Source organism: Cryptomeria japonica, chromosome 10, assembly GCF_030272615.1.
Source record: "Cryptomeria japonica chromosome 10, Sugi_1.0, whole genome shotgun sequence".
Lineage (NCBI taxonomy): Eukaryota > Viridiplantae > Streptophyta > Pinopsida > Cupressales > Cupressaceae > Cryptomeria > Cryptomeria japonica.
Window position 1 is genome coordinate 70,808,741 of NC_081414.1, and position 14,955 is coordinate 70,823,695.

At 37.2% G+C, this 14,955-nt stretch overlaps 1 protein-coding gene across 1 annotated transcript in view; it reads left to right on the forward strand.

Annotated features, from left to right (window-relative positions):
- The window catches only part of LOC131033272 (DNA repair endonuclease UVH1), a 109,355-nt gene extending 96,372 nt beyond the window's left edge, over positions 1-12,983 (forward strand). Inside the window, exons 6-9 of the mRNA XM_057964447.2 lie at positions 11,446-11,556; positions 11,733-11,993; positions 12,097-12,320; positions 12,401-12,983. Of these exons, the coding sequence (XP_057820430.2) occupies positions 11,446-11,556; positions 11,733-11,993; positions 12,097-12,320; positions 12,401-12,611 (807 nt within the window). The 3' untranslated portion in view covers positions 12,612-12,983. The remainder of the gene's footprint in view (positions 1-11,445; positions 11,557-11,732; positions 11,994-12,096; positions 12,321-12,400) is intronic.
- The last annotated feature ends 1,972 nt before the right edge of the window (positions 12,984-14,955 follow it).

A 14,955-nucleotide genomic window follows, 5' to 3' on the forward strand; every position in this document is an offset into this window, starting at 1 on the left:
TCTTCAGCAATCTGAGGCTTTATTCAAGAGAGGATAAGGTACCCTTGGGTATTTTATCCTGTGTTAGGCAGTGTACAAAATACACGTCAACAGGTTTGTTACAACAAACTTAATTTTGACCAATGAAATAATTGCATTATTTGGACACGTCTTCTCTGGAATATTCGACCAATGGATAGCCGGGGTAGGTACATCGAAGTTTGTGCCATCTCCCATGAGTCAGGTACATTGAATCTGGACACGCTGAGGTGGACCAATCCGATTGGAGGAGTGATGACTGGGATGCCACCTTGTTTGACACTTGTAACTTGGTAGATATTCAATTTGATGTTGCTGAGAAGCTAGCTTTAATTAACTCTTCTGAAACTGTTTGCTTCTTCAACGAACCCTTGCTTTAACTTCCTTTGTCTTCGATGTGCAGGATGGATGGTGTACCTTTCCTTTGAATGCTGGATTGGAAGAGGTTGTCCGTGATGATGCTGGACCGGAGAAGGTCGTCCTTGTCTTGGTCTGGTCCTGTGGAGGTTGTCATTTGATACCTACACAAAAGCTTAAAGTTAGGGTTTGAGCATAATATCTTAAGGTATAGGATTCAAGACCTTTCAAGGAAATAACTAAATATTAATTCGAAAATGATGATAAATCTAAGAATTATGAATTTTCAAATTAAATTAAAATCAGATTGTACAAGACTTACATTTTCCAAAGGATTACTATGGAAAATCCAACTAAATTTTGAATAAAAATTTCAAGAATCTGATTCTTCATACCTCTTCCTCGAATTTTTAGCTATCAACCTTGAAAAATGAATGAAGGGAGATGAGAATTTGCTGGACAAGGACGTTTGATCTGAATTTCAGGTCCTCCTTTGGATGAATTAATCTTCAATCAGCCTTCAAAAGAATTTCGCCTTCAACTAGCTTCTCAAAATCTGGAAATTCGCCTTCAAACACCTTCCAAAATTTGGAAATTATCCTCCAACTTGCTCAATTTCGCACCTCCAAATCTGCTCTTCAAGTTCGCATGAGAGATAATGAAAGAATGATTTGAATTTGTTAAAATACACCTCCCTTATATAGGGCGCTCACCTTGATTTCCCTCAAGGCCGACTTGGCAAATAGGGAATAAAATAAAATAAAACTCCTCTCAAAGGATGGCCGACTTGTTTGTAAAGGCACAATAATGATTTTTGAGCGCTCAAGCATAATTTTTAATTTTTTAAATTAATTCCAAAGCTCAAAGGTGGATTTTTTCATTCATTTCAAGGCCTAGAAATTAATCAAATTATGAATGCCTTAATTTATGCGAACTTGTTTTAGTCTTCCAAATGTCTTGTAATAGGCAAATTTAGTGAAAGACTATAGGCTAGTTTAGGGAATGTTAAAGCTTGATTAAGGCTTGATGAATCTTCATTTTCCTTGGGCATTAAAATATTCAAAGTGATGGAGGCTTAAATTATTTCAAGATTTGTTTGAACCTCACATCCAGACTTGCACACTTCATGAGTCAAAATTTTCACAACCTAGATTTGCAAATTCCCATGCCCTTGTCTTCACAATCTTGCAATTTGCCCTTGACTCACTCAAACAAGGTTGAATGATAGGCTTTTTGATGATTTCGCCCTAGACCCTTTGGAAGGGTCAGAAGCGATTTTTCCAATTAGGACCTGAATATCCCATTTCTTTCTTGACTCCAAAATTTTTCAGAAGGTGAGCTCATGTTTGTTTTGACCTAATCAAAGTCTTGCATTTCAAATTTTAGTATTTCACATGAGTAATTTAGGTGAAAATGTGAATTTTGCCTTGGACCCTTTGGAAGGGTCAGGAGCAATTTTTACTTTTTAGGTCAAAATTCACTTTAGTTTGATCATTGACCTCCTCCAAGGCAATCTCCAGGGTATATTTATCTCCATCACTAAGTTGGCTCATCAATGTTTTGAAGGAAATACCATCTTTTAGGAATTTCGCTCTGGACCCTTTGGAAGGGTCAGGAGCGAAATTCACCTCTCAAGTCAATTTTCTAGTCTCCTTCACTTCAATTCATCAAAACTTACTCAGTTTGAGTCCACTTCTCAACTTGCTATCATTGATTTGATCTTCACAAGGCGAAAAGGGTCACTTTTGTTCAACAACCTAGCCAGGGACAGGACCTATCTTGAATTTCGCTCTGGACCCTCTGGAAGGGTCAGGAGCGAAATTTACTCTTGAACTCAAAATTCACACTTTTTGAAGGTCCAAATCTCTCCAAGGCATTCCAAATGGCTTTTTTCACTGTAGTCTAGGCCTAGTTTTACTCAGATCTTGGAGGAAAAGGTGACACTGATGTTTTTCGCCCTGGACCCTTTGGAAGGGTCAGGAGCGATTTTCCTTGCTTAGGCTTACTCCTCCATCATTTTAACTTCAATCCACCTCACAAGGTTAGGACCTCACAAGGTTAGGAAATAGTCTTCTTCATTCACTCCATCCAAGTTTGATTTGTTCTTGCAAGGCAAAATAGGGGATTTTAGGATTTTCGCCCTGGACCCTTTGGAAGGGTCAAGAGTGAAAATCTTCCTCTGACCTAGAATCATCACTTTTGGAAGCCAACATCAACTCAAAGGTGGTCTCAAGGGCAATTTCTAGCTTGGTCTAGTCTTGTCTTAGCATAAACTTGAAAGGAATACACAGGTTTTAGGATTTTCGCTCTGGACCCTTTGGAAGGGTCAGGAGCGAAAATCAGGTTTTAGGGCAATTTTCCCATCCTTTCATCTTCAAATCACCTCCAAGGCATAGAACATCTTGCCTCACTCCTCTCCAAGTCATGAAAACCAAAATCTTGTCTTAAATTGCAAGGAAAAAAGGAGAATTTAGAAATTTCGCTCTGGACCCTTTGGAAGGGTCAGGAGCGAAATTTTCATTAGGCTTCAAAACTTTCCTTCTTAGCAACCAAAATCCACTCTAAGGCAAACCAAATGCCTTCTCACACCCTTGTCTAAGTTTAGTTTTGTCCAAAATTTGGAAGAAAAGATGACTTTGAGGATTTTCGCTCCGGACCCTTTGGAAGGGTCATGAGCGAAAATCTCTTCTAGGCTCAATTCCTTCATCTTTCATGATTTCTTGCAACTTCAAGTCACTCCTAGGGACAATTCCTTCTTGATTTTACCTTATCCCACACTTGACTTAGCAAAATTTTGATAGCAAAAAGAAGTTTTGAGAAAATTCGCTCTAGACCCTTTGAGACCCTTTGGAAGGGTCAGGAGCGAAATTCTCAATCTTGACCAAAAATCTTCATTTTTTCAACTTGAAACTTCTTTGCAAGGTAGGATTTCATGTTTCATTGTGCTAGGAATAAAGTTTCATGTCCAAGAAAGGCTAAAAATAGGTTTACAAGGAATTTCGCTCTGGACCCTTTGGAAGGGTCAGGAGCGAAATTTCCTTTCCTGGCCAGAATCCTTCATTTTCACAACTTCTAAACATGCCCAAGGATTTCAATATGTTCATTCTTCCTTTCATCATGTCTTGGACACCTCAATTTGACCAAACCAAGCAAGAAATGTCTCTTATAGAGATTTTCGCTCTGGACCCTTTGGAAGGGTTAGGAGCGAAATTCTCCATTTGGGCTAAATCCTTCATTTTTTTCAGTTTAAAACAACCTCAACAGGCAAAAGCAAGTTATTCTTCTTCCATCCATGTCAAAAAACTTGACCTTCTTCAATGCAAAATAAGAGCCTTTGGGAATTTCGCTCTGGACCCTTTGGAAGGGTTAGGAGCGAAATTTCCCTCGTCCAAAATTCTTCATTTTCTCATGCTTTCAAATCTTCAAAGGTGACAAGAATGTCCAACCTTCCTTCCAAGATACCCTGCACATCAAAATTTAGCCAAAGTTAGGGAGAAATGAGCTTTAAGAAGATTTTCGCTCTAGACCCTTTGGAAGGGTCAGGAGCGAAAATCTCATTCCAGACCCTATTGCTCACTTTCAAGTTTCAAACCACCTCATAAGGCAAAGTTGGGTCATTTTCCAAGCTAGGAACAAGGTTGCAAGTCTATACAAGGCAAGAAATAGGGTTTATGATGAATTTCGCTCTGGACCCTTTGGAAGGGTCAGGAACGAAATTCTCCTTTAGGCCAAAATCTTGTTCTTCAAAATCAATCAAACTCCCTCTCAAGGCAAAACATACCCATTCATCTCCGATCAAGCCAACGCCTATCCAAAATAAGGAGGAAAACAAGAGTTATAAAGATTTTCGCTCTGGACCCTTTGGAAGGGTCAAGAGCGAAATTCCTAATCTTGGCCAAGATCTTGACTTCATTTTCACATTTCTTCATTCAAACAAGCGTTTTTACCTTCATTCAAGCCTGGGAATGCATTAGTTCTAGGTTTTGGTCAAAGTAGAATGTCTTATGGAGAATTTCGCTTTGGACCCTTTGGAAGGGTCAGGAGCGAAATTTGACTTTTTGAACTCTCCGTCAGGATCATTTTATGGAATATAACATTTAGGTATAAGTTTCCATATATACTTTTAGGATGTTTGAGAGTGGTTTCGGACCTCCAGGAGTTATATTGCAAAATCTAGTTTTTGGAGGATTCTTCAGTTTTCCAGACTTAGTCAAATTTCAGGATCAGGACATTCCAGACTTAGCCAAATTTCAGGGCATTTGAAGATCAGGATGACATTCCAGACTTCATCACTCACCAACTCGACCTAACTCAGACCTTCAAGGATGATACCCACTCACAAAGCAAGACACAATTAGCAACAAGAGCAAAACCAGGCCCTAAAGAAGACTCTCAAAGAAACCCTAATTCTGGGGCACCTGCTGACTCCCCTATCTCAAGCAAAGCCTATCATCCTATTGATCCCCTGGCGACACTCAAAATGCAAAGGCTAACTGACAAACCCTAAACACCTAGAAAGCAAACCCCAGAAAGCAAAAAAAGTAGGGGTCCCCATTTGTAATGGGGCGATGTGTGAATACGTCACAACAGACCCATAGGGAATGTGGGGTGCTTGGGATGGAGCTTGGGTGATCCTGGGCCAAACCTAGATGAACCCAGGGGGATCCAAGGGCTGCCCAAAAATTAAAACAACAGATTTTTTTTTTCAAAAACACTTTTGTAAGAAAAACAGTGCTTGCGTATACAATTTTTTCTTTAAGTGATAAAAATGTGAAATTGGCAAAGGCCTTAGTTGTGTGTCGGCTTAGATGTTACTGTTGCGCAACTTGCCAAAAAATATCTTTAGATGATGTAGCTGGTATAGTACATGGCTAGTGGAAGTGGCATCTTTAACTCATTGTGATTCAAGTGAAATTGAACCAAATGTCGGCTTTGATGCTTTTGCTGAAGAGAATATGAAGATTATTAACTATTGATTGTAATTTTCATTGTGTATTGACATTTGACAAACCATTGGATTATGAATTTACGAGTATTTTCATTTTTGGAAATTATGAGGTATATATATATGAATATATATATCGAATCTGTACTTGTCCCAAGGAAATTTTTCTGCTGTAACTGTACCAGGTACCCATACTTGTATCCACACCCGAACGAGTAACTTAGCTCTAATCATTAAACCATGCTGGAAATGTTAATAGATACTCTTTCGTCAATTGAATTGCAAATAGATAATATGGCATGTATTATTGACTGGTTGTCTTCTTTAAAGTAAATTGATTATCGATAAAACCATTTTTGTTGTTGTTTTACTTTTAATAGATAATCAATTTACTTCAAAGAACTTGCTATTCCTCCAAGCACACTTGTTTGAGGTAAGGTTTCCCTGGTTCGAAGGTGTGGTTTTGAGAAGAATGCAGGCAATATGGATTGCATAGACACGGGTGTGCAAGGTATAGAGTGTGTTTTCATTATATAAAAATGTCATACAGTGCATCCATGGATTATACAAAACATTGGTAAATTGATGTAATTCTGTGGTTACAAGTATGTGCCAGGGGCATTGTTTAGATGCTGGGTGCATACAAACGTAAAAATTATTTGGGGTGTTCTGTATAGTTTGTAATATCCCCATCTTTAACTTAGGAAGTAACAAGAAATATACAGTTATGTGATCAAGGGTGGCAGCCTTGATAACCAAATTCTGAATAGTTAAGAGTAGAAAATAATAAAACGTACATAGTAGGATGTAGAACAATAAGGATAAAGACAAGATAGAGAATAAATGCCTAGTCGTTGGGGCATAAAGACTTGCAAGCGTCCAAAATCAGATGGCCATAATTGGCTATTGACTAAATATATGTCAAGGAGGACTATTAGTTCAATACTTTTCTTAAGAGGACCGTGATTAGATATATCCCCAAATCAATGATTGGCCTTAGATAGAGTAATATATGGACCGATTGTTAGCAACACCAATAAGGGTAATGAAGACCATTATGAAAAGTAGCAGGCGATCAGGATACTAAAATAAATCAACAGAGCATCAATTTGAGCTGCGGTGATGATAGTACCATATGAATCACTAAGTATCGAGAATCGTCAATTCCTACATCAATGATCATCAGGGGCAGTAATCGATAATCGGTTTGTAACACATTTATTAGCATTCGTATTCAAGACAATCCATGACCAGCAAATACGTTGAGTAGTGTTGATGTGTTTTTTATGCACTTCATACATAGAATAAAATACCAAGGTATCTTATCCTCTCTTGAACAAAATCCTCTCAAATGCCGAACTAAGTGATCACTTGAGGTGACTCCAAGGTTCCAAATGTCAGGCCTTGACGTGTGGATAAGCTCAATGGTTGATGTGATATTGCTGGAATCACAAGGGGGGACTTACGTTTATACTTGAACTCTTGCTTGAATGCTGTTGGAACGTGAAATTTACTTGAATTGAAAAAAGATAAAAAGGATTGAGGGATATGAAAGTTAATCTAATCCTAAGAATGTAAGAAACTATGAATGACTTGTGAAATTCTGCTAGACATTGCTTTACCATGCAAAGAACAATCCACAAAGCTAGTACAGTCTTCTAAGGTGATCTTATGATGTTCAAATCACCACCAACAATATAGACACCATCAATGTGATGCATATCAATGGGTGAGTAGCAATCGAAATTGAATTTTAATAAAGAGTTCAGTTGACCACACAAAGTATTTGGCAATCAGCAAAATACAAGTAGTATGAACATGCAAATTCAATCATTAATCATCCACAATAACTTCCATCCATCTAATCAACATGAAAAACAAATGAGAAGTAGAGACCATGCAAAATGTTGAATCAACACATGAAATTCACCATGTCTTAAATGAAAATAATATGTTTCTTGCAACAATCTCCTTTTCTCCTACTCTACTCTAGCTATTTGCTATTAACTATTGATCAACTATTAACTATTCACTATCAACCTGCTATTGAATGGCCAGGATCAAGTCCAAATCAATGGCCAAAATTGAATGGTAGAAACCCTAATTAGGGTTTGTTACACCTATTACATAACATTTAATGCTTGACCAATGATAAAATTACAATAAATGGGACACATATCCATCATTGAATTTTGACCAATGAATGATGAGGTTGGGTACATCGAACTTTGTGCCTCCACATGTAGTAGTTACTCTCTCTGTTGGATGAATCAAGTGCATTGAATTTGGATGCCTTGACTTAAGAGTGATATGATTGGGTTGAAGATGACTAGGTGCCGCCTCAGCTTACTCTTGTAACTCATCACAAAGTGTAGGTGATTAAGGCATATCTCTTGATACTCAACATTTCCAAGTCTCGTGATGAATGATGATTCTGCTCAATGTGATGTTGTAGTGAATGAGATGATGGTGGGAGATATTCCCAAATTGCATCATCCTTGGGGATCAAGCCTTCTAGCTTTGATTAACTCTTTTGTAACTATCTCCTTGATCCTCTTACACAATTTCACCTCCTGACTTGTGAATTCCTTCTTAGTGTAATGCATTCACTCTTAATACTTGTAATGGTCCTGGATTCCTTCACTTGAATCCTTCATCTTAGATTACTCTCTTGTACTGGCAATGGTTCTTGGATTTCCGGAAGAAATTCAAGATAGAAAATTCCTTCTTTTAGCACCTTCATCTCTTATGCTTACTCTTTCATGATATTGATCTCCACATTATGATGATGAGTCTTTATCCTTTGCTTGCAATGTTGCTGAATTATCTATCCACCTTCTTGTGTACTAGAAATGGTGAAGATGAAGAAAGGTTTCAAGTCATGAATTTCTTCGCTGTTACTCTCTTTCAGCACCAAGGTCTTCTTACTCAACTTACTTCAAAGCATCTTTATCATCAAGAGATTAGGTCAGCATCACATTCATTCATCATTGCTTTTAAGTTTTCAATCTTTGAGCTTTCCTCAAGTCGTAGATCCTAGCAAGTGAGGGAGCAGATTCATTATGGCCGGGGTTTTCAGCATGAAGTGGAAGTAAACCCAAGCTGGCTGGGCTTTTGGAGGGTGACTGGAAATAGTGTAATCCACTGCCCCTCTCCTTCAACATTAACATCTCTTGCTCAATTAACTTTCAAGGCATCCTTATCTTCTTTCACTAAGGCATTTTGTCATCAGCATTACTCATTATTGTCTTCCAAAACTCTTCAAGTACTTGACTTTCACAAGGTGTGAACCCTAACAAAGAGCGGGTGGGGCATCCAAGCCGGGGTTTTCAGCATGTGAGGGAAGTAGAACTTCTCCAAGGTAGGCTGTGGATTTCAAGGTAAAGTGGAAGTAAAGTGGAAGTTTGCAAGGACTACCTCTCATCACTTTACCTTTCCTTAAGCTTATTCGTTTGCTTGATCAAATATTCATGTTGCTCTTCCATTGCCAAGTTTAAGGGAAAATCAGTCATGATGGCCGGCCTTTTGTACATGAAGTGGAAGTCCTCCAAGGATGGCCGTGGATTTCAGGGGTAAGTGGAAGTTTGCAAGGACTTCTCTCATACTTAATGGCTACTAAATCGCTTTACCCTTCCTCAAACTTATTCACTTGCCTGATCAAACATCAATGTTGCATTAGAATCTTCAAAGATTGCCAGGCTTTTGACCAGCAAATGGAAGGCTGAGTTGGATGGAAGGCCGGGGGTTTGAAGTGGAAGTGGAAGGATGTGAAGTATGGTTTCAAGTCATGCATTCCTTCTTGTCGCTCAGCCTCCACACTAAGGTTTCCTCCTCTCAATTCACTTCAAAGCAACCTTATCATTCATTAAGGCATGTAGATAGCATCGCCTTCATTCACCATTGCCTTTAAAACTCTGCAAGCACTTTGACCTTCACAAGGCGTGGATTCTAGCAAGTCAGAGACAAAATCATCACCCACCCTCCAGGCCATGGATATGAGGTAGTGAGGGAAGTAATACCTCCTGACCAAATTCACCAAGTGTAAAGTAATCTCCTTATAAGGTTTGCTTGGTGCTTCCCCTCTTTCATCGTCACCTAGACCTTGAATTTTTATCCTCAAACATTTCATCTCGTTTGTTTGATCATCACTTCCTTGACCGTCCCTCACCTCCATGCTTTGACCCAAGGAAGTCCACTAATTCACTTGACTGCCTATCACCCCTAAGATCCATACCTTGACCTAGAAGTTGCACTGCATTCCCTCTCAAGCAAGAGGCTAATAGCTAAAGAAACTACTGCCAAGCTAGATGACCAGCTAAAACAACTACGCTAGAAAGCAAAAAGTGGGGGGTCCCCATTTGCAATGGGACGATGTGTGAGAACATCACAAGTAGCAATAATATCCACGTGGATACTAGGAAATCACGATTATGCTATGATTAAGTAGATCGACCAACCATGATATCAAATATCATTACACTAACTATTGGTAAGATAAATTAGCATAATCTACATCTGAAGGTATATCAAGACAGCGATACCCAAGAAGAATCAAATAATAAATGAATATGATTCTTAGACAAGATTGGCTAAATTCAAGAGTTGCGATTAGTGATAGTAATGAAAGATGACAACATGAAAGGACGTGAGATGTGACTTGTCACTTATTGCTTCATCTTGGCTAGATATAAGAAGAATTAATTCCTCTGTTAGAAAGCAGCGAAGTTTATGTATCTCTTTTATATCCTGTTCGGATTACTCAATCTGAGCGAATTGACCTTGAGTCATTAAACTGGTTGCATATAGAATACATTTCAGATCAGAGAAAGCACCACCATTGTTGCAAGTTTTAATCGGACATATCAGAAACAGCATCAGAACTTGTTGCAAGAATATAATTCCATATCTGAAACAGCAACATATCGCTTTAAGTGATATTGACATCATATATATTGCATACATTTAAAAGACTAGCAGAAATAGCTAGCAAATCACTACAAGCTATTATAAGACATTATAGCGTATACTCCATTGCCAAATCACAGAAGGCTACATCATATTGTATAACAAGATCATCCTTGCATAGTTCTTTCAGTCATATCAGACATAGAAGAGACATCATTGTGAATTACACTAAGTGCAGATATAAAGATCATTTCATCTTAGTATATATCAAATTTTCCAATCAGAAGTAGCAGTGATATTGATATTATTCATAAATATGTATAGACTGTTCTTCAAATACTATCTATATATATCTTTTCAATTGTACGAGTTTATATTCATAAGTGGTTTCACAGAACATAATAATCAAGGTTTAAAGAAAAGAAGTCTCTTGCAATTGATTTTGCAAGGTAATTGTCCCTGCTTCCTAAGTGTTAAATAAAGGTGACATTATATAGTTCTTGTCTTGTTGTTTGACTAGGCTTCCTGTCCAGTAAGTTATTAAATTCCAAAAGATCTGATGTGAGTTTCTTGTGTCTCAAAACTATCCTATAAAGTATAAAGGTTCACATCTTCTTTCACATTTGAGCATCTAGGTAACTTGTTGTGGACTAGACTAATGCTACATCTATAATGCTCAAAAGGCCTCTACAATAAGGTAGGATGGTCCCTGGAATTTGTTGAGAAGTAAATACTTGGTTGCTTCTCCAAGTGTAATGCAATTATATGCGAAGTTTGTATAATGCAAGAACAGATTTCCTCTTGTTGTTGGTATGTCCTTATTTCTTCTTGCCTACATATTCCAGCACCCGATGATTTTAGGTGCCCAGGCCGGTACAATTTGTTGCATGCTAAGGTCTCTGTTTATAATGCTTTTTAAAGTAAATTTCTGTAGTCTATTTTTTCTCTAATGTTAAATAGTTAAGGAGAGTCATATTCCCTATGTTTATGAAAATTTGAACTCCCTATAGTCTTTCTGAACATATGCGTAATTTTTGTAATGGAATAAGCTGTATTCACCTCTGTAATGTGCAAGAGACCACCAAAAGAAAATTTAGTTTTTACTTGCCAGTAATTCATCTAAAGGCTGATTGGCTGGTTTCATTTTAACATCTGTTTGCCCTCTTCCATATTTCAACTTGCACTGATATTTTCTGCTCTTTTATGTCTATGTATATCAGGATGGAAGATGTCCAGGTTCAAATGCACCTACAGAACCAATATCAGGTGCGTCACAAAATGCATTAACCAGAAAGGCAGGTGGAAGGAAGGCACCAGAGAAACAGATACAGGTTCATTATATTTTTGAGAATTTTTTGTGGTGTTTTTTTTTTGTCAACAAGATCCAGTATCAATTTCATTTGCATACAGATGTTTTTTTGTCAACAAAATTCAATATCAACATCATTTGCATGTATGGGGATAAGATAATTTGCATCCAATAGAATGAAGATGTTTTGAAGTGCAGGTTATAGTTGACATGCGTGAATTTAGGAGTAGTCTCCCAAGTGTCCTCCATCAACAAGGTATGAAAATTATTCCTGTAACTCTGGAGGTGGGTGACTACATTCTTTCTCCGGATATTTGTGTTGAGAGAAAAAGCATTGCTGATCTTATCAGTAGCTTTTCCTCTGGCCGCCTCTACCATCAGGCTGAAACAATGACACGTTACTACCGCATACCAGTGCTACTCATTGAGTTCTCACAAGACAAAAGCTTTTATTTTCAGGTAATTCAAAGAAAGTTGATTCTATAATTTTACTCCATTTTCTTAAAGTTTTCAGTTCCTCATCTGGTTGACAAATATATTTTCTTTTATGTTTTGCTTGCAGTCTGCAAATGATATTGGAGAGGATATTTCACCGTTCAATATCATATCTAAACTTTCCCTTCTTGTTCTGCATTTTCCCCGTCTCAGACTTGTATGGTCTCGTAGCTTGCATGCAACTGCAGAAATATTTGCCTCACTTAAAGCAAATCAAGATGAACCTGATGTGAGTACGGCCATGCGTGTTGGTGTTCCTACTGAAGATGGTCTGATTGAAGGAGATATAAGGTGAAAGTAAATTTGTTTTTGTATCTGTCATTAGCATTGTGATAGTAAATGATATTAACATACTTGTATACTGAATTCAGAGCTGAGAACTATAACACCACAGCCGTGGAGTTTCTGAGGCGCCTTCCAGGTGTAACTGATGCTAATTATAGATCTTTAATGGATGGTTGCAAAAGCTTAGCAGAGCTAGCTCTTCTTCCTTTGGAGAGACTTGCAGAATTAATGGGAGGACAAAGGCCTGCTCGAATGCTGCGTGACTTCCTAGATGCAAAGTGCCCCAGTTTGCTGTAACGTAATGCATTCAATAAAGAAAGAATAAAATTTATTCATATTTTATTTATTATTGGGGTTCAAAAGCCCACCAATAATAACTGGTGCAAAGTGCCCACTTTGATGTAACCTCTTCTGTTTAAAAGTGGAAGAATGTGTCATTCATGTTTGATTTCTTTGAGATTCCAAAAGCTTCTCCTGGAATCTCTTATAGCATTTTCACATAAGAATTCCCTGTACACAACTCAATCTAGACTGTTGTTTGCCAGCATCCTTTTAATTTGCTTGATGAGAATTCCACTGATGGTAGAAGAAAACTATGTTGTGATTGTAGGGAAATAAATACAAATTGCATTCAGATGAGGGGGAACGTGAAAGAACACTTGTTATGTATCGATATGGTTCATGAGGGAAAATTGTATTATTCAATTACTTCAATCCTGTCTCTGATTTGTCGCTGAAAACCCCTTGAACTGGGTCTGGTTCAAACATGGTCTAGGTCTTGGGCTCTGCTAAATGGACCTGGACTCAACTGGGTCTGTTGCAGGGCAATACTGGATGAATTAAGGTATGTTTAGTAGAACTCAGACAGAATGTTGGTGAATCTGTCCGAAATAATTCTTTGAACTTTTTTCTTTTCTTTTCTGATTTAGTGTTGACTAAAAACTATAGAACTGTGAGCCTTGACCCTAAATGTGCTTTCTAAACCATTTGAAACACTAAAGCAAATTTATTTTATATCATTTTGAATCAAAAGAAAAAAACCAAATTCATTTGCGTAACTTTCATTCTTGATTACTATAAAACAATTAGAGTTAAAGATTGATCTTTGCACGTTTCAAAGCAGTTGGATTGCTATTCTAATGCATGTGCAAGAGCCCATTTGCTACTTGTTGGTTCCCAAAACCACAGATTGGAAATAAAAAAGAATTTGCCAAATTCCTCATTGATCCAATCAATTCTGGCCAACGAACAGGATGGTTGAAGACCAAATTCCTTTGCATTTCAGGCTCCACTAGACCTAGGCGGGTATACCTTAAACTCCAAAGCACAAAGAGACTTCTTTATAGGGAATTTAAACTTAATGCATAAGCTGTTTACAGGCTTGGCAAACTGACCTACAACTTTTCTATATTGTGTGCTTTTAATTGCTTAACAATGAAAAACAAAGTGTATTTGATTATAATTGAATATTTGTAAGAGAATGCTACTGGAACTTTAAGTAATTATGAAAGAACAATACTGATAGGAATAAGAAGTATGTTTCCCTGATGAGGACCTTATGCACACCAGAATTATTCATGAATACTAACAATAGACCAATGTCTTATCTGACAATTAATGTGTTACTTAGTGGACAAATATTTTAATCAATTTTGGAGACAGTTTGAAAAACTCACAATATGTAAGACTATCACTGCAATAGTTTCATTATGTGTTGCAAGAAAAACAAAAACATTTCTGTTTCTTATACAACAACATATGATGGCACACTACAACAAATCTAAATTAGATTTACCCAAAGGACTTGATTCATCAACACAATGCAACACAAAATGATTTGAAGATAAAACAACGAATCTTATATATTAGTTTTGGAATAAAAATATGTACAAAAGTTGCAAAATCACAGGTACTTCATGATGTTTTTGCTTGCACAAAATATAACTTTTCATTTTTATAGACTCGCCTTAACACAATACTAGCAATCCCAACAGACAATGTGAAAAAAATCCTCTTTTTCTTTACATACAAAATGACTCCTTATACATGTGAGTCAAAAGGCACAAATGGAAGAACACACCCTTTCATTAGTATAAACTAAAAACTGTCAAAAACCTAACTAATAACTCCCTAACTGTTATGACAACCAGTAACATTACAAAACATATTATAATGATAAAAATTAACTTTTTCCATCCAGCCTTTGACCGCACTTTTGAATATGCCGAAGATATCTTTCATCTTTGTAGGTGCAAGCGTTACAGATGATATCTTTGACTGCCACTTCCAATGTAACAAAATTCTCCAGTTGTTCCTCTGTTTCAGTCATGTCCAAGGTATCTGCATGGGCGATGTTAAGGGCTGCACTGAGTAGTGATTTACAATCAGAAATCCATTGGCCTTTATCCTTTATCATCCTTGTATCATCCACAACACTTGGGAATCCATGTTGGATAATCCCTTGATACTCCTCATATTCAGTTTTTACTTCAGTTGTAAATTTCTCATTAGCATTAATTAATTTCTTGACCTTGCTGACAACTGTCACTCTGTGTTTTATCTTGCAATAACAAATTTAATCTATCATAAATTCTTTGGTGTGATACATTATTATCCATATTTTTTTGATAAATAGTCCAGA